This window comes from Siphateles boraxobius, unplaced genomic scaffold, assembly GCF_051911475.1.
Source record: "Siphateles boraxobius isolate OS27281-9 unplaced genomic scaffold, OSU_SipBor_1 5, whole genome shotgun sequence".
Taxonomy (NCBI): domain Eukaryota; kingdom Metazoa; phylum Chordata; class Actinopteri; order Cypriniformes; family Leuciscidae; genus Siphateles; species Siphateles boraxobius.
The window spans coordinates 14348410-14369133 of NW_027509141.1; the positions used below are offsets into that span (position 1 = coordinate 14348410).

A 20724-nucleotide genomic window follows, 5' to 3' on the forward strand; every position below is an offset into this window, starting at 1 on the left:
TCCAGGAAGTCTGCGATGCAGCGGGATGGGCCACCCCCCACACCTTTATTAGGTTTTACAGTCTGCTAATTCCGTCTACACCTGGCACTCTTGTGCTCTCGTCCTAAGTGTGCCTGTGAGCAGCTTCACACTAGGACAGGCAGGGCGCGTTCTGGCATAGTGGGTACTCGTTCCCCCAAAGTGTCATTCGACGCAGTTCGAGTTCCCTCAAAAGGGAACGTCTCGGGTTACAACTGTAACCCTTTTTCCCTGAGAAAGGGAATGAGAACTGCGTCCCTTCGCCACGCCTTCCCCTGCCTGGGAGCGCTTGCTTCATCACAGAAGCTAACACTGTTGTGTGTCGGCGTCCTTTTGTAGCTTCCGCCTATGCAGTCCCACATTACGTCGTGACGCAACACCAATCAGGATTGGTCTAGTTTCATTCATGCTTCAGAGACGCTACGCTAAGGGCGTTCCCCCCAAAGTGTCATTCGACGCAGTTCTCGTTCCCTTTCTCAGGGAACAAGGGTTACAGTCGTAACCGAGACGTTTTACCTACAGTTACAAAACTCAGTACATATATTATTCTCATATAGCCAGACAACTTTCTAATTTACAGTCATTAGCTCCGACCAACAGGAAGTCAGATATTTTGGTTTGAATGTGGATTTATGGCAAAATCAGCCTCTGAATTTTTACCCATTTCTCTTAAGTGGTTTATTTTATTCCCACCAAACGTTTTTAACATGATGGAAATGCATTAAAGATGCTAAATTGTGAACAGATAATAAATATCTCAAACGGTTTTGCTATGGGAAGTGATTAAAATAACATCAAAAAAGGAAATGGTAAAAGCCTCATATCTTCTAAAAATGTAATTATACACCATTTGTTTCTATATAAAATTATACAAATATCAGAACTAAACCCATTTTATTCCTTTTTTTTATTTAAGAATTGTGTTTAAGTTTAAAAACGGCCAGAATGGTTGTTTAGACCAAACAAAAAACCCCAAAAAGTCATACATAGGGCTATACTGCCCTCTTGTGTTCAAAATTAGGTAGGCCTATTGTATTTATATATAAATATATTAGGGATGTGACTATGGGAATATTTCCCCACCGGTTAATCAACGTGTGACACCGCTGGGGGCTTTTAAATCGCTAACTTAAAAGCAAAAGTAAAATATGGACTTCCAAACAAGACATTAATAATGGTGCGGAGTAGAGCGAGTGTTTTCAATTAATTCCTATGGAATTAATCCACTTTATTCTGCTCGTTCCTCGCCATGGGCGAGCACAGTTATGAATGCCTGTGCAGCCATGAGCATTTTAGTTCAATTTTAAAATTAACGCCATTTCGGGGGACGTATTGCTTGAATTTATTTTACAAAAACACAATGTTGTGTTTTATTGCGAGTGTACACAAATATAAGTAAACACTTTGCAGTTTGAATGATGTCCTGTATGAACAAAATGACGTAAAATTGTTTTATGTGTAACACTGTTCAATCGCGCCTGCGCCACACCAACCCACACACACACACACTCCACCATTGCAATCTTGAAATCGCAGCCTGTTCATCATAGCCTTAATAAAATATAATAATAAAATAGTCAACCTAACATATAAAAATCACACTGCTCTGTTTAAATAGAATTTTTGTATTCTTGTTCTGTTCTGAATATCCCATATATACCATGAGAAAAATATCGGTATAAGCCCTGCGCTTAGATAAACACAAGCGACTGAAAGCAGCTCCTATTAGTGGGTACCGAATATACCCGGTAGTATAGAAATGCTGGTATTGTCACATTTTCACATTTTGCTGCTTACATGCGCTTCATGAGGCACACACGCACGCAAGGTCTCGCGCTCTCTACCTCTCTGCCGTGCACGTACATGTGCATGAACATACATGTAGACTTTCGAAAACCGGGACATATTCATTGTAGCTTTTCGAAAACCGGGAGAGTGTATAAATTTCCCGGGACAGGTTGTTAAAAAGAAGAACAGCGGGTGGCTACACTATCGGAAATACGGGACAAACCACGTCCCGTATTGATTCAAAACGGGACGCGCTGTTTATTTCACAAATACGGGATGATTCCGTATTTTAAGGGACGGGTGGCAACCCTAAAAGTAACCTTCTCTGTCTTGTTGGTCGGTGTCAGTGTCCTCTTTGCCTTGCGATTTTTCTCTCTGTGAGGAAATGGATGTGTGGCGTGAGAGCGTGTGAAAAGGGTCAATTGCTTGAGACTCACGGTCAATGCGTGAGAGTTGGCAGCTCTGGGCATGTCATTCCCTCTTTCACCCTACCGGGCTAAACGCCTCATTCGCGCCGCAGGACCTCTAGACGCGTGTAAACGCATCTTTACATTGACTTAACATTGAAATCACTCACGCCAGACAAGCAAGAGTGAGTGAGTAATCAAAAAACCTTCGCTTTAGCCTCAATTGAGTGAAAAACTGTATGTGTAACTTCGGCCATTCTCAGTGGTGTGACTGGGACACTACCTCTGCTTGTCATCATAGAAACAGATAATCAGATTGTGATGTTTATTCCCGCTTCAGTAATATGCTGAATATGCTGCCTTCCTTTCGACATACAGCTCCAGTGCCCAGCAGACCTGCAACCATCTCGCAAGTGTTGATAGGCTATTACTCGTGAGGAGTAACCAATCAGATAGCGCCGTGGGTGGGGCATTGAGCAAGTCTACAGAGTGGTGTTGTAAACTTTTTCTTCTAAAGTGTAGGCAACTCAGAAGCGAAGACCAGGAGATGTTGGGATATTTTTCAAAGCAGAAGTTACTCTATATTTAGGACTTTGCTGTTGAAATGCTGTAGTCTTCCCAAATCTGACTAAGGCAGTATACAGTAGAGTTCATATACCTTTAAAGGGGGAGGAGTTACATAGTAGTGGGGACACTCTGAAACAAAGCATGTAAATGAGGTATACATGTTTAGGAACCTGTCCGAGACTGAGAGTGTTACCAATCCTAATCCAATCAGCACAACAGTGTCATGTATAGTGTGTATAGTAACACACAGCTGTGGTGCGCGCGCTGATCAGAGGAAACCGCGCAGTGGTTTGAGCGCGCAGCGGCACAGACGCGCGAGCTGGTCGAGCGCATCCCTTTAAACAGAAGGAAGTTTTGAAGGAAATCAGTGGAAGGTTTGTAGTAAGACAATAAAATGAGGCATGTAGCTTATTATTAACGTTAACTGACGAGAGAGAGCGCAGTTCTGTTGAATGCTCTTGATTGCTGATCGTTCACTTAGCACGTATTATTTGGATAAAAGCTATATCATATATGTAAGTAAAGTAAAACATGAACTGTTACCTGATTTATGTATAACGAGTGGTTCTCTACATTATTACTGGACGTTTGCAGTCAAGAAGTTCCATGAACGCAAACATCAGCGCGCGCCCCGCAAACCGGCGTGTCTGCGCGCGAATACTGAACGTCTTGCGCTTGTACGGACGAATTCACACAAAATTATGTAAAAACGCCCATCTTGGCGAGTATCCTAGTAAACAAAGTCAGTTATATCTCAAATGAAGTAGCCATGTTCAAATGCGTCCGTGCGTTCGGTCTTAAAGGGGCAGTTTAACAAACCCACTGCTCTTTAAATGTTAATTAAACAATGGACAACTAAATTACTTACTGCTCTTGACTAAAATAGGCTACCCTGTTCAACTTTACAAAAAGATCCATCTATATTTAGTTTATCCAGTAATGAATATGCAATTTTTTCACATTTTATTACTTTATTCAAATTTCTGTGTTAGATCTACCCGAAAAACTCTAAAAAGACTGTTTATTTCATTTGTAGCCTTTCTTTGTTCTATCGTATTTATTTGTAAGTTGATTATTCATTCTTATATTGTTGCTGACTGCTTACCTTTAATAATGTTTTAAATTCACATTAATTAGGCAGGAAGTTTTTGTTGAAGTATCAAAATTGAATTAAATAATTGATATTTCACTGACCCAATCCTCAGCACTGACCCTTCTGGAGCTGCTCTAGTCTAAATATGTGCTGTGCATTCAATGAAAGATACAATATGATAGAGCAATAGAATGTACAGTAACAGAAGCTCATACAATGTATTTTAGCAGGCTTAATTAAGCATGAAAATAATTGAAAGAAATATATGTTTGATGAACAAATGAAGCCAACTAATATGATTTATATTCTATTGGTTTATCTACTAATACATTTAAAAATTACAAATGCAGTGAAAATTCAGGGATCGGTTATGGTATCGGTATCTCGTTCTGCAAAAAGTGGTATCGGTGCATCCCTAATTCAAAATATTGTGGTGTTTTTTTGTTGAAAAAATAAAATGTTCACGCTAAATCAACGCTGCAGCCCGTCTGAGATATAGAGCTATTTCTCATGATATTAATATATAAAGCATGATATTAAATAAGTATATAATACAACTTTCATTCTTCAGGTCAATCATATATATTGGAATATATAATGGGAAAAATATCAGTTTCAATATCCTTTCAATGGTTTAGGGGATTTTCCATGCCTGACAGCGCTGGTCAATTGATTGAACTCTATGAAGTGAAACATCAGTTACCATTTATTTAATTTGAGTAAAAAAATAAAATGAAATAAATAAAAATCATAATAAAGATATTGTTTGATAAGTGCCGATTGAAGTCCTTGAAGCCCAAAAAAGTAGTGCTTGAAAAGTCCTTGAAAGTCCTGGAATTTCATTTCACAGAGTCTGTACGAACCCTGTTGTTAAGCCCCACAAAAGCACCAAAAAAACATTATAAAGCACCATAAAGTTTTCGTGCACTATATTACAAGTGTTCTGAAGCCATTATAGTATAATGTGAGATAGAAATTAACATTTAAGTCATTAAATTCAGGATCACATAAACTTTTCCCTCCGCTGCGGCTGTCAGTCATTCTTCATTCAGTATTCAGCGTCGCGTTCGGTTACGACAGTCAACATGATGAAACTCTCTCCAAGATGATTCAATGTTACTATTATTATACTAGATCTGTAGATAAAGGTCTATGGTTTTGCATAAAACAACTTTATCTTGTTGGACTTTATTGCTGTAACGTTAACTTAATCATGTTTCTACCGGGTGTCTGTTAGATCACAACACTAGAGTAGAGTCCACAATAATTGTTCTTCACGCGCATAGTAACTAAAATTTAAAACTGTTAAAATAAAAGGCTCAATAAACTATTGCATAGATAGATACTGTATAATACCCTACGCATCGATATGTCTTTCGTTTGTGCTTTGAACTTTTCAATGCGGACTCGACGCTCTGTGACTCCGTGTTGCTTCAAGCGCATCATTCTGCGCTTTTATCCGCACTGTATTGCAGCCTTTCTTGTTCTTTCCTATCTATCATATGTTGCTGCCTCATTGAACAGGTGTGCTATACATTTAAGACATGTCTCCATTGTATAGTAGCCTATAGCTATAAATAAAATAATTTATCTTTTTGATTTTTGTTATCTTGTTTTTCATGAATGTATTTTACAATACAAAGAGCAATGTGTAACGTTTTACCAGATTTAGTGTTACACTTATTGTCCCTTATTTGTTTTTTTCACTAAATGTTCAGATTTTATACAATTATTGTGGATTTATGATTCTTCTAGACTAAATGTTACTGCTGAATTATCCACTAATCTAGTTTATAAAAGCATTTTTGTCATAGATTATGCTCATATATTTTTTGGATTTGTTTTTCTTTATAATGAAGTTGTCTGTATTAAGTAGATTGTGTTTAACACACAAAAGAGTGATTATCAATGCTGGAAAAACCCTGTTATTGCAAACAGGAAACAGCATAATTTCGTTTAGTAAAATAAAGCCAAGCTTTAGATCATCTTTTCCACTCCATGTTTACCTCCTCTGCTCAAATCGCTTTGACATCACGAATGACGCACAGATGCGTATAGGACGTCGCGCTATGGTGCCCGATAAAGGACCAAAGGGAAAGTTGTGAGTTCACGGTCTGTATATTATGGCTGGGACTCGGAGCAGGAGCATCGATAAGAGGAATCGTTAACGTCGAGGGCATACAATATCGATGGTTCGTAAAACTTAATTTTCAACTTAACTTCAATTCCCATCCCTACCCCCTACAGTGCAATTCGGCTAGGTATACATCCACGCTAAAATATCAAGGTGAAAATCATCATAGCTTGAGTAGTATAGACCCAGCTCCCAACCCAACTTTGAGAATAGATTAACGGCGATATTTTTTTTATCGCCCGATAAGAGTCTCACGTTAACGCAGCACGTTAACGCCGATAACGGCCCACCACTAATATATATATATATATATATATATATATATAGCTGCGAGCAGCGATATAAATATCGCTGCTCGCAGCTATATTTCTTCTTCTTCTTCTTCTTTTTATTAGTATTATTTTACTACCTTTTGGGCACTTTTGGGCCCCTTAACGTGCTCGAAAACTCTTGAAACTTTGCACACGGGTCAGAACCCGCGGCCATCAGGGCCGGGCTGAAGCTGGTACCCGGGCGTGGCAGGGGGGCTCGACAGCGCCCCTTGGAACGAGGTTTGAACACTTGTCCATATATCAAACACGCTTGCATGTATTAATCTGAAACTCTGTACACATATAGATCGCATCGGGCCAAACAACTTTCGTGCTCTAAGTTTTACACCAACCCAACAGCAAGTCGGCTATTTAGGGTTGTTTGGAAACGCATGCTCAGGAATTTAAAACACTTCTCCTAGGGAATTCATCCAATCATCACCAAACTCGGTGTGCATGAAGTCAAGACATTGAGGATGCAAACTTGCCTGGGGATTTTTGATATCTCGAACGGTTTGGCCGTGGCGAGGAAACGAATTTATGGCGAATAATGGAAACAGGAAGTGTGTTATAACTTCTTTATACATTAATTGATCTTGATGAAACTTCAGCCGTGTGTTCACTGTAAGAGGCCGACCACATGGATGTGACTATCGTGAGTCAAAGTTATAGCGCCACCAACTGGCAGCAGGAAGTGTGTCACTTTCAAAATGCTTTGAAATCACCCTCTTATTTTTACCCGATTTACTTCAAACTTCACTACTATAATGTAAACACACGGCAGATGTAGACCTGTGAATGGCTTCTTGATATCTTAGATACTGTTACCATGGCAACACATCAAACTTTAATATTCTTTTTGGATACTTTTGAGACTCATAGCATGCTTTAAATTGATTAACCGTTTCACTGCTTTAGCCTGCATTAAAAAGGAAAATAAATGACTTAAGCCTTGTATTTTTTTAAATAAGTTTTATTAATAAAAGAATAGAACCAGTTGATTTGCAGTGTATTGACAATAGTATTATATAATTAATTTATTAATTAAATTAACTTGGTCTGAAACTTGGTCCATAAATCAAACACACTTGCATGTAATAATATGAAACTCGGTTGTAAGTAAGTAACTAAGTAACGTGTCTGGGTTAGACAGGTCAATTTAGCTCAAAAGGAATTATTGATTAATTTATAGGGAATCTTAAAAGAATCGGTTATACGGCCGAGCAAATGACTCGTCCACCGTTCATTCTAACGGGCCGTAACTATAACCTCTGCAGCGGATATAAATATCCAAACTATAGTGAAACACTATTTATTAGCAAGGTAACTTAGATCAGCAGTTTAAGACATTAAATCTGTAAGCACATAACAAGACAATTATCTTTAAAATATAAACAAGACTTTATTGATTATTCTAAAACATAAAACTAATATCTAACACAAACCCACGCACACACACACATTCATACGAGTTGCAGAAAGAAAGAGAGCGAGGAAAGAAAAATGAGTTCAAGAGTGAGATAGTGAAATCCCAAGTTTCTATATGCACTTATAAGACATGACCTGAATGAACCATCAATCATAAATTTAACCCTTCTATCGTTTCTTAGGCAGGTTATTCAATTTTATCTCAATGCACATGTTCAGCTAAGAGTCTGGAGGTATACTTGCGTTTGTCTGTGCGTTTCTTTGGGATTCCTTTTGTTTACGTAAAGGGATTTCCCCGGGTCCGTTGTTTGGCGGTCTCCTCGGTGCCTGGATAGATGTCTCTGGGCAGCCAATCACGTGGTGCATTGGCGATGGATTAAAGTCTTAGGTGTTGGAAAGGGGCTTTGCAGTCGAATCGTTTAAACGAAACTTTGCAGCAAAACTTAACTTAGAATCGAGACTCTCAACGGAAAAGAAAAATAAAGCTAAGAAACAGAAAGAAAAGTGAGACGAGAGTAGTTATAGATGGCTTGAATGAAGCTGTTTAACCCACAGATGTTCTTCTGATCTTGTCTGGGTTCTTTTGTCTGCTGGTCTACATGATTACTCGTCTGTCCGTCATGGCTTCTCCATGACTTCTGTAAATTTGCTCTAGCGAACAAATTCACAAACCAAACCTCCATTCAACTTAACAAAAACTCCTACAACTCTACTGGCTTTTTGGGTCCTAAGATTTTAAACTCAATGGTTTGTCCAACCTCTTAGATGAGTTTTAATGAGTTCAATTAGGCACTGTCTTTATTTGGGAGGTGGCATTCTCTTCACCTCTCATCGTAAATCATGCATTATCTGTGATCTCCTTACTCTTCAGCTCTAGCAGGGAGTTCGGAGGGAACAGTTTAGACTTTATTCATATTATAAGAACACAAATATTTTTACACAGATTACAATCAAGCCATCTTCTGAATTAAGAACATATGATCGTATTGATCAAGACACACTTTCATTCATACATCTAATAGTTATAACAACTACATGACTTGTATGTGATCTAAGCATAATAGACACACACAGTGGTTATAGATTCAATATATTTCGAGATATATATTTCGATATATATATATATATATATTTCGAGGCATTTTCGAGATGCCGAGAGCTCCACGTCCGCGATTAACTTCGACTTGACTTCGCTCTTGCATGTACTTTATTAGACAGATGAGCAAATGTACATAAAACAAATCAATGTTATATAGCTCAACATGATGAAAAATTTGAATATGATCAGTATGTTATTCTAATGTTGATCTAGCTTACTGCAAGTTTCATTGAGCCAAAAAAACAAACACATAGAATAACATTATAACTTTCAACACACTCAAATGCAGTTTAGTATGATAGTGTAGACCAAGTGAAACAGCACTGCGTTACCTCACAAGTTTAATTCGTCAAATAAACTGACCCGTGTGAGTAGTTATTCAGCACTTTCGGGTAGTTCGGTAGAATGAAATGACCTTATTCCTTTATATCCACGAGGACACGCGTTTGACGCTGATATCTGTTTCTCATTAGCAATCGCGCCCTGCTTCATACCACAGTCATGTTAAAAACATCAATGTATTCACTCATCCATAAATATTAACAGATCCGCTTATGCGTCATCAACCTATGCCTTTGTTATTGTAAGAGGTTAGTGACCCCTAGCACAAAAAAAATTACATACAGTATTGTAGCTTTAACTCTTTCCCTGCCAGTGTTTTTTTTTTAAGTTTGCCAGCCGTGTCACCTTTTTTGATAATTTTCAAAAAATGTAATGCAATATTTAGTTGTATGAATATCTGAACATGCAATATATCAAAAGAAAGAACAGAGCCTCTGCTTTTAAACAACAACAACAACAGCAAAAAAATGTACTCTAGCCTCATGCATTCTTTTTTTATCAACACTTGACTGTGGGTAAGTTTTATAAAAATGCAATATTTTAAACAAAAAGCTGAGGGGAAAAAAGCTTTCTGGAAAGCCGAAAAATTCCATCAATGGAGGGGGCAGAGTTAAGTTAAATGTTGCTCAATGTAGGATATTGTGCTGTTAGAGAATATTATTTATGTGCTTTTTATGAGCAGAATCACAAGCATTTTACTGAAACAGTGCACAGTAATCATGAGATACTCTGTCTAGTCAAGTCTAGTCACCTGTATTTATATAGCGCTTTTTACAATACAGATTGTTTCAAAGCAGCTTTACAGAGATAACAGGAAAATAATGCAACAAAGTTTGTTTCCAGAAGAAAATAGCGTTCCAGTCCAGTAAGTTCAGTGATTTTTCATTTTTGTTCTAAAAAAGTTATCAATTTAGTTATATATAGCAGCTCTGGAGAAAACCGTGATGTCATCGTCCAGCTCAGTTCAGTTCTCATATAATGGTGTCAATGCAGGCAGATCAATAATTATTGTTGAATATTAAATTAAATGTTACATTTTCTATAGGCTGCTATGAAAGTGGTGGTTGCCACGAGCCGCATGCACGAGGGCTCACGGCGGCGGACGGACAGCTGCGAGATGCCCAACACAGAAATTATCTTGTGCCAGAGCAGAATACCGAAGGAAAACACTTTGGATTTTCAAAAGGAGCCTATTCCCATTAAAGAGGGATTTAAGCAGGTTGAGGATGGAACTCAGAGTCCCTCAAGTACCCCACTCCACCATACCCATAAATCTAAATCTTCTGCCCTATCTGGGCCCATCCCCACTCGCCCACCCCTGATAGCAGACGGACACAGGCAGACCTCTATTATACCGAAGGCTCCGGTGGTGCGGCCCAGGATGCCCAAGAAGAGCTGCTCAGTGGATCCTGGAGGCAAATATGAGCCTTTGCCAGTAAGCGCCACCCCACCCAGTCCCAAGAACCTCAGTAATGGTTTCTCCATGTGTGTTGAGACAGGTGGCAGTACGGCAGAATGTCCGTAGACTGGATGATCTAAATATTAGGGTTCTTACAGAAGATCGGAGGGCCTCGTGCAAGGAAGAGAGCAGGAGAGATGATGCTATAAAAATACACTGAGAATTCCTTCTTCCCCTCTTCCATTTTTTGCCATGAGATATTTTGATACAGGACTGACACTTGATGAGCTATCTGTTTCTTAAAGCTCTTTGTATTGAGGCATGTGGCTTTCATGACAACTTTAGGTTAATGGCACAGCAAACATTGTTGTTTTTTCTCTTTGCACAAACATTGTGAATAAGATTGTCTCTCATCTGAGCTGAAATTAATTTTTGTCTTCTTTTGCTTTCATTTGCAAATGTTCATGCAATCTTATTCTATCTCTAAAGGTAGTGTGGATCATCTATCTGTGATGTTGTGATATGTGTTTAGGAATGACTGATAAATGACTGACCCCAGTACATGTCTTTTGCCCCATTTTAATTCACCGATTTTGTATTAGCAAACTGCAAAAATGCTTGAAATGATTTCTAAAAGCTCAGACTAAAGGAAGGATATGACATCATGCCACAATCAAGGATAATGTTTTCCCTAGCTCTTCTTTGGCAGTTTATCTTCCATCAAATCTAATTGATGTCTTTCAGGGTCACCAAACTGATGTCAAATTCTCTACTTTTCTGTAGTCATGACGAAATACAACATCCTGCTTCAACATCTGGGAAAGTTTTAGGGGTAAACACACCTAAACTGCCACTGTACTAAAAATCTTCTCTATGAGGTGGAATTAACACAACTACTATGCTTCAGTCAGACTGTCTACCTCTTCTACTGTACAGGCACTTCCAGCTTCTCAAATAGTACATTCTGTATTATTCTACTCTTAGCATGGAAGATGTCAAATTTAGCATGGAAGCTATATGTATCTGCCTCTATGAACATGTAACAGCATCACAAAATACTTCAGTATATAATATAGCTACTTGTCATTATACTTTATTTTGATGTTTGCCAAAAGAAAAGAAAGAATGCTTTGTACATGCTTCTGACATAAACAGTAGCCTTACATCACTGTAACATCATGGCCATGTATGAATAGTAATACTTTGCAGTTAAGATTAATCAGTTAATAATGTTTGTTCAATTGCAAGACCGCGTAGATGCTCTTTATATTTGAGCAGGAGTTTCCATGTTTCTAAGATTAATAAATTGAAGTGAGTTTATGCTTTTTTATTGGTATAGCTCCGTCATTTATGCTGACACATTGACCAATTGTTGAAACAGCAGTGGAATATTCTATCAGTTGTCTACTTTAATAAGGAGTCTAAGAAAGAGTATTTATCTTCTTCTGTATTTTATAGTAGCCTAAGATTAGTAATAATATTATAATATATAATATCATATTAGTCCCTAATTGTAAGAGAGAAATGTTAAGACCCTAAAACATGATGTTATTCTGAGTGTAATTTTTTTCAATATTAATTTGTCAGATTCTGATAGTCAAATTGATTACAACAAACGAACAACAGTTACAACATAAAACATAATAATACATACCCAGATAGCAAGGTGACATTGATTAAATGTTGAAATTCCATCAGAATCATCATTTTGGTTGAGGTTGAAAATGCAGTGCTAAATAATATTGGATCAATGTTGAAAAATCAATGCTAAAATAATATTGGAACAATGTTGAAAATTCAGTGTTAAAATAATATTGAATCAATGTTGATAATTCAATGTTTTTCAGTGTTGAAAAGACAAACATTGAATCAATGTTGATAATTCAATGTTTTTCAGTGTTGAAAAGACAAACATTGAATCAATGTTGATTTTTGGTCAGCTTAAATTTCTCCACTGGGTGCCTAGACAATCCTAACATTGGTTGTTAACAGCCAATCAGAAAGCGCGGCAAATCAAGCGCGAAACAGACAGACAAGCATTCGCATGTATGTATCGCTGCAGCCCGGAGACCTGCAGGTGGGAGGAGCTCACGCCGCAATTGGGAGGAGCTTATGCCGCAAGTAGGAGGGATTTCACAAATGTGCAAGTAGGAGGAGTTTACGCCGCAAGTGGGAGGAGCTTATGCGGAAATCCCCATCAGTCATTGCCGAGGACGGCGGTGAATGAGTATGGCAGATAGTAGCGACAGTAATGAAAATAAACGATCAAATATTACGTTCCTCATCATGGTCTGATTTCTTACAGCTTTGTTATTATTGTGTGTGTCCAATACAACTCACTGTCAATGATGTAGTCACGTCTTTACATCTTTTACCATACTTAAAGTGATGGTGTTTTAAAATCATCAGGCTGTAGGCCTTATTCAAGCATATTTCTGAATATTAGCTACGTATTCTACAGTATCAAGTAAATGAACATATTAAAATGTGATGCAATTGGACTCAGTGAAGTGAATGTGTAAATACATGAAAAATATTTGGCTAAAGTAAAATAAAAAAAAAGTTACCATCCATCTTTACTGCATAATTTTTTTAAATAGCAGACTAATGTTCTTCTGAACGTGTTACACATATATTACATTGAAAAAAATAATTTATCTACCCTGAGATTTAAATCAATAAAATCATATACAAGTCACTCAGAATTGATTGCAAAAGTGTTTATTTTATTTTATTATTTTGTCTTTTTTTGTTATTTGTAAGGACACTATCAGCTCATTAGAACTGATCTGCATGCAGTGAAAACGGCAAAATCCAGGGTGGAAGGTTTCTGAATAAATGTCCTGGAGCTCGCCTCGCTTTCCCTTCCCAGCATAACCTGGTGGATACACAAGAAGCACAATAAGAACGTCTCGGTTACGTATGTAACCCTCGTTCCCTGAGTAGGGAACGGAGACGTTACGTCGGATGGCGACGAATGGGGTTTCGCTTAGAACACCTATCGACTTCGAGTATTACAAAACGAGCCAATGGCAAAGAAATGCCATGGGTCTGCGGAATTTGCATGGTGTAACTCCGCCCCACCTCGTGGGTATAAAAGGAGGAAGCCGGCAACAAGCAGATATGTTTCTTCGCTGAGGAGCCAAGACTGAGCTCAGGCGATCCCCGCGGTACAGCGGAAAGTGGCAGGCAGACGTAACGTCTCCGTTCCCTACTCAGGGAACGAGGGTTACATACGTAACCGAGACGTTCCCTTTCGTTGTCACTCCGAGTTACGTCGGATGACGACGAATGGGGTTACCAGTCTAATCACGCCACCTTCTCGGCTGTCTTCCAGTGCCCTGCGTAAATCTGAGATCCTTGTCGTGAGACTGGCACGGATGAAGGACTCCTATTTAGCACAGGAATACCAAGGTACACTGGGGAGCATATCCCATAGCTTAGAGGAAATATGCAATTATTGCCAACCCAGAGGGGGGGACTTAGAGAATACACATGTGACCCGAAGGAGACATGGAGAACACTGGGGTGTCCAGCCGCAGGTGGAATATTTCAACCCCAGGGGTGGCAAGGTGGCTTGCCAAGGGAAAGACACATAATCAAGAGGCTTACAGTGGAAATACACATGTGGGGGTCGCTCAGGGGAGGGACCATGCACACGGGAGGCACCTAGCCGACGCACAGGCAATAGACACTGGCGCCAACGTCAGGAGTGCTGGAGGAGCTCAGGGCTTTCGGGGAAGCTCACCTGAGGAGAATATCGCACGTATCCAGTCCGTGGAGTGGAATGGCGAGCAAGCGAAGACACCTGAGCGGGTCCAGTACTAGCTGGTTGAAGCGAGTACATGAGAGGACACTGGCTCCACTCGGAGATTGTAGAATCTGGCGAATGTGTTAGGTGTCGCCCAGCCTGCAGCTCTGCAGATGTCTGTTAGCGAGGCGCCATGCGCTAGAGCCCAAGAGGATGCCACACTCCGGGTGGAGTGGGCAGTCACACCAAGGTGGCACGGTCGACCCTGCTGCTGGTATGCCAAAGCAATGGCGTCCACTATCCAGTGAGACAACCTTTGCTTGGAGAGAGCCTTTCCCTTCAGCTTCCCACCATAACAGACAAAGAGCTGGTCAGAGGTCCTGAAACACTGCGTCCTGTCTACATAGGCGCGGAGGGCGCGTACTGGACAGAGCAGTGCCAAGGCTGGGTCTGCCTCCTCCGGGGGCAGCGCTTGCAGGTTCACCACCTGGTCCCGGAAGGGAGTGGTAGGAACCTTGGGCACATATCACATGAGAGTAAGCCGGCCCAAATTCCAGGCACGCTTCGTCAACGGAGAATGCATGCAGGTCCCCCACCCTCTTGATGGAGGCCAATGCAACCAGGAGCGCTGTCTTCATAGACAGGAACTTAAGCTCCACTGATTGCAACGGCTCAAAGGGAGCACTCCGCAGGGCAGTTAGAACCACTGAGAGGTCCCAAGATGGAACGAGAGGAGGGCGAGGAGGATTCAGTCTCCTCGCTCCTCTCAGGAACCTGATGATCAGGTCGTGCCTTCCAACAGACATACCTTCGACCGGGTCATGGTGTGCGGCAATAGCGGCAACATAGACTTTCAGGGTGGAGGGAGACAGCCTATCTTGAAGGAAGGAAAGCACGACACTAATCGAACATCTCCGGGGGTCTTCTCGGTGAGAAGAGCACCAGTTGACGATGAGGTTACACTTCAACGCATAGACGTGTCTCGTGGACGACGCTCTAGCGGAAGTGATGGTAGCCGCCACCGATGGTGGTAGGGTACTCAAACCTGCCTCGTCCCGTCCAGGAGCCACACGTGGAGGTTCCAGAGATCGGGACGAGGGTGCCCCGTCCCTGAGAAAGGAGGTCCTTCCTCAGGGGAATCGGCCAAGGAGGTGCTGTCGCGAGGAGTACTAGTTCGGAGAACCAGGTCCGGGCGGGCCAGTATGGCGCGACCAGAATGACCTGCTCCTCGTCCTCCCTGACCTTGCGCAGGATCTGCGCAAGAAGGCTCACTGGGGGAAACGCATATTTGCGGCCCCGCAGCCAGCTGTGCGCCAGTGCATCCGTGCCGAGCGTGCCCTCGGTCAGGGAATAATACAGGTCGCAATGGGTCGAGTTGTGAGAGGCAAACAGATCGAACTGTGCGTCCCCGAACTGGTCCCAAATCAGCTGAACCGACTGGGGATGGAGTCGCCAATCTCCCGGTAGGGGCTGAAGCCGTGAGAGCTCGTCGGCTGCACAGTTCAGGGCTCCGGGGATATAAATGGCATGAAGCGACCTCAGATGCTTCTGACTCCATATGAGGAGGTGGCGGGCGAGTTGCGACATACGGCGGGAGCGTAGACCACCTTGATGGTTGATGTACGCTACAGTGGCGGTATTGTCTGAACGGACTAGTACGTGTTGGTTCTTGAGCACGGCCCGGAAGCGGCGCAAAGCAAGACGTACGGCCAGCAACTCGAGGCAATTGACGTGCCAGAGGCGTCAGGGTCCTGTCCAGGAGCCCGCGGCAGCACGTCCATTGCACATGGCACCCCAGCCCGTGGAGGAGGCATCTGTCGTTACAACAACATGCCGCGAAGCTCGTTCCAGGGGCACTCCGGCCCGTAGAAAACTGAGGTTCGACCACGGGGTGAAGGTCTGACGGCAGGTCGGAGTAACTGGTACTCGGAGGGTGCCGTGTTGCCATGCCCACCTCGGGACTCGGTCGCGGAGCCAAAGCTGAAGCGGTCTCATATGAAGCAATCTGAGCGGCGAACCGCGGCTGCAGATGCCATATGCCCCAGGAGCCTCTGAAGAAACTTCAGTGGAACCGCACTCTTGCGCTTGATAGTCTCAGGCAAGTCAGCAATGGCTGAGTGGAGAAGGCGACCAAGTCCAAACCGAGAAAAGAGCTCCTCTGCACGGGGCAAAGTTTACTCCTTCCCCGGTTGACCCGAAGGCCCAGACGAGCTAGGTGCCGGAGCACTGGGTCCCTGTATTCGCAAACCTGGTCTCAGGAGTGAGCTTAAGACAGCCAGTCACCGAGATAGTTCAGGATGCGAAACCCGTGTTCCCATGGAGGAACAAAGGCAGCCTCAACAACCTTGTGAAGGCGCGAAGAGACAGGGCTAGCCCGAATGGGAAAACAGCGTACTGATATGTGCGCGCCCTGACAGCAAACCGTAGGTATGGTCTTGAGTCGAAGGAGAACGGAGACATAAAAGTAGGCGTCCTTCAGGTCAATCGCTGCAAACCAATCCTGTGGCCGCACACATCCAGAAATGCGTTTGGCCAGGAGCATCTTGAACGGCAGCCTGTGAAGGGAGCGGTTCGGACCAGGATTGGCCGTAACCCACCAGACTTCTCCGGGACAATGAGGTAGGGGCTGTAAACCCGGACCTCCTTTCGGCTGGAGGGACAGTCTCAATCGCACCCTTCGCCAGTAGGGTAGCAACCTCCACTCTCATGATAGGGCATAGCCATCGACCAAAGTGGAGCGGACTCCCCTGAAGTGGGGAGGAGACCGTGCGAACTGAATCGCATAGCCGAGCCGACGGTTCGCGCGACCCAGCGGAACAGATAGGGAAGCTCTAGGCAGGCTCCCAACTGTGCCAGCGGCGTCAAGAACCACAGACGTCCCCCCGGTGGTGCAGCGAAGCGGAATGACCGGCCCAGACGTGGACGGCATAGCGGCCCGGTGTGGGGGCAAGGTCAAAACCGCACCCTGACAGAGGAGGCCAGGGAAGGACCAGCGTTCCACGGGGGCCTGCTCTGTCAAGGGTCTGGCGACAGAGGGGGACAGGGGCGAAGCGGTCGTGGACAGCACGCCGTGTCAACCACCTCCGGGACAGAGGGGGACGAGGAGAGCACGGCATGTGGGCGGCGCTCTGTGACGTCCAAACTCTCTGTGCTCAGAGACGGGAGAGTCAGTTCTTTGGAGAATAAGGATTCTTCCCCGGCCCTCACCCGGGGAAAGGAGTGGTCCTGCTACCAGCTCCTGGAAAGAACTGAGTCCCATCTCTGAGGAGTCCATCCCAAGAGCGCCGCTTTACCCGGCGTGTAGCGGGGGGCGGGGCTGGAGAGGACTGTTTTGGCGTCCGACCGCGGCCTCCAGAGCCGGCCCGGCTGAGCGGGCGGGGTGGGAGCCGCGGGGGGGCGCCCTCGGCGGTGGGCAGACCGAGGGATCTGAGCGGACGGCGGGGCCGTCGGGACAGAGTCAACCTCAGTCTGCTCCATCCCCGAGGAGCCCGTCTCAGGAGCGCCGCTTAACCCGGCGTGTAGCGGGGGGCGGGGCTGGAGAGGGGCTGTGGCGTCCGCCCGCGGCCCCCAGAGCCGGCCCGGGTGAACGGGCGGGGTGGGAGCCGTGGGAGGGCGCCTTCGGCGGTGGGCAGACCGAGGGATCTGGGCGGACGGCGGGGCCGTCGAGACAGGATCAACGTCAGTCTGCTCATGAGCGGCTGAGAGCTGTTGGTCAAGCCCTCAACCGCACCGCCGGAGAGGCCGACCTGGGATATGGGAATGTCGGACAGACGGGTCCGCGCGACATCCAGCACATCAGACAGGTACAGCCACAGAATGGTGAGCATCACCTGACCCAGGGAGCGTATGGCCACTTTCGTCGCTCGGAGAGCAAGGTCAGTGACGGCGCGCAGCTCAGTGAAGAGCCCTGGGTCAGTCCCGCCCTCGTGCAGGTCCATGAGCATCTGGGTCAGGTGGACCAGCAGAATGACCATGGCATGCAATGAGGCGGCTGCCAGTCCCGTGGCACTATAGGATCTCGCCACAAGCGTAGACGAAAAACTACAGGCCACGGGCGGGTGCTTAGGATTGCGCCGAGAAGAAGCACTCTGAGGAAACATTGCATCGCAACAGAGCGTTCAGCCGGGGGAACCCCAGTGTACCCAAGGGCAGCGGCCCCATCGAGGGGAGGAAAGGCGGATGAGATCAGCGAGCGGTCCTGAGAAGACAAGGGGGTCTTCTAGGACTTCGAGATCTCATCATGCACGTCCGGGAAGAGAGGTATTGGGGTTTGCCGCGGACGAGGGTCGGCGGCCTTACCCAAAACCAATCGTCCCAGGAAAGCATGGCCGTCATCTCCGGATCAGACTCAGGCACAGCCATATGCACACCGGAAGATGGCAGCTGTGACGAGCCCTCACATCCAGAAGACTCAAGCCCACCTAGTGATGCTGCAACAGACATGGCATCTTCCTCTGTAGCTTCAACTGAAACACGCGGGCCACCAGAGGGTAGACTCGCGGGAATCAGCAGTTCACTAGCGGGCACCGTCATTGAAGAGGGGGGCTGGGGTCACGGACACATAGTCGGCGCCTTGTTCCAGACCGTAACCCTCAGGTCACCCTGGCCACCAACCGAAGATCGGGGGTGGATGAGGGGACTCTCACTCTTGCGAGTTCACCGAGTCTCGACCTATATATGACGCGATGATCACGTTCCCTTCCGAGAACATGAGTCACCCATGAGCGCTGTTCAAGCATGATCAAACACACTAGACAGCGCTCGTGCCCATCAGAGTCCGATACCAGTCCGCTGCAACCAGAAATGCACGGGCGAGCCGTCTTTAAAAAGACGTGCCGCGTGCGAGCTCTTTTATGAGAGGAGAGAAAAAACTCCGCGATGTTGAAGCGCACAGGGAGACACACACACACTGGCAGATTACTGCACAGATCAGCAGGCACTGTGAGCTCGCTGCAGATCGCCGTCACACCAACACCGGAGAGAGAAGCTCGTCTCGTAGAGCGAAGTCAGAGATGACTGTGGAGTGAAGAAATACTCTTGGCTCCGAAGCGAAAACATATCTGCTTGTTGCCGGCTTCCTCCTTTTATACCCACGAGGTGGGGCGGAGTTACGCCATGCAAATTCCGCAGACCCATGGCATTTCTTTGCCATTGGCTCGTTTTGTAATACTCGAAGTCGATAGGTGTTCTAAGCGAAACCCCATTCGTCGTCATCCGACGTAACTCGGAGTGACAACGAAAGGGAACTAGGGTTTATAGTTGACATTGAACATTTACAAACATTAAGAATAATTTCTCAGCTCTGTTGGTCCATATCATGCAAGTGAATGGTGTCCAGAACTCCAAGGGATGACATAAGTAAATTAGATTTTTTGTTTTCCTTTGGACTAACAACTAGTTTATTCATCACCAATTTACACAAATCGTACCAGGTGTGCAGCATTTGTACTCAAACCCACACTACAAACAAGTGGAGATTGAGTACATCCTCCAGAAGAGCTGTTTGTAGTGAGACGACTTATTTTTCCAGCATGCAACACCTGAGGTGAAAAAAAAAATGAACATAACAAGAACATCATTGATAATGTTAAATGTTATGCGTTTTATTTTTTAATATCAATATTTACTTTCTAGCGATAAGAAGGGTGCCTGATTCTTGAAATTGTCATCCCCAACTATGTCCCTGAACCCTGAAAGCCAATGACAGGGGCATGTAGGCAGCATCTCCTTCTCGAAGAACAACTTCAAGAAGTACGTTCTTCAGCAACGCTCCTGATAACTGAAAAGATAGCAACAGTTAGCACAGGCCATTCAAAAATGTTAAAAAGCACATTATATAACATTATTAATTTTAACAAATGTTTCAATTACATTAGGCTACATTACATTGTGGATTATGCAGAAAAAAGCATAACTACAATGAAAACAAGTTTTAAAAGAATTGCATGCATTGTACAATTAAATTAGGAGTTGTATTCTAATATCAAATCCATTTACAAAACGTTTAAGACATTTACAATTTGAAAATCAATGCAGTCCAAAAATGTACAAAAATTACACTGTCACAATACCTTATTATGGTCTTCAGAATCCATAATCTGGAGAGCAAATTGTTGAAATGGAATGCAGAAAAGATCTTGTCATGCAGTTACAGATTTAGTAATTTGTGTGCTACTAAAAAACTACAGAAATGTATTTGGTTAGCCTACACTTTACCCTTATTCTTTTTTAATACATCAAGACTAAAAACAGTGTATAAACGCCATTATGAAATGGTCTTTTTCAGAACTTACAATGCTTTTTTACAAAACTAAAAACTGTTCAACAAGCTTACCCCTCTCAACGGCACGCTGACATGTGAAAGTGGTTTTCATCTTTGTTTTCTGA

The 20724-nt window shown here is 43.7% G+C and overlaps 1 protein-coding gene and 1 long non-coding RNA gene across 3 annotated transcripts in view; one reads left to right on the top strand and one right to left on the bottom strand.

Annotated features, from left to right (window-relative positions):
- Positions 1-11912, top strand: part of LOC143711442 (calcium/calmodulin-dependent protein kinase type IV) — a 248848-nt gene extending 236936 nt beyond the window's left edge. Inside the window, exon 11 of the mRNA XM_077202902.1 lies at positions 10233-11912. Within this exon, the coding sequence (XP_077059017.1) occupies positions 10233-10712 (480 nt within the window). The 3' untranslated portion in view covers positions 10713-11912. The remainder of the gene's footprint in view (positions 1-10232) is intronic.
- A 1390-nt stretch (positions 11913-13302) lies between these two features.
- LOC143712040 (uncharacterized) lies at positions 13303-20026 on the bottom strand. Of its 2 annotated transcripts, none has more exons than XR_013194973.1 (3): positions 19987-20026; positions 19767-19877; positions 13303-13464 (listed from the first exon to the last, which is right to left on the bottom strand). It is a non-coding gene; the product is annotated as an uncharacterized LOC143712040 (long non-coding RNA). The 2 variants fall into 2 exon arrangements; XR_013194974.1 differs by having other exon boundaries at positions 19965-20023.
- Between the last annotated feature and the right edge of the window lie 698 nt (positions 20027-20724).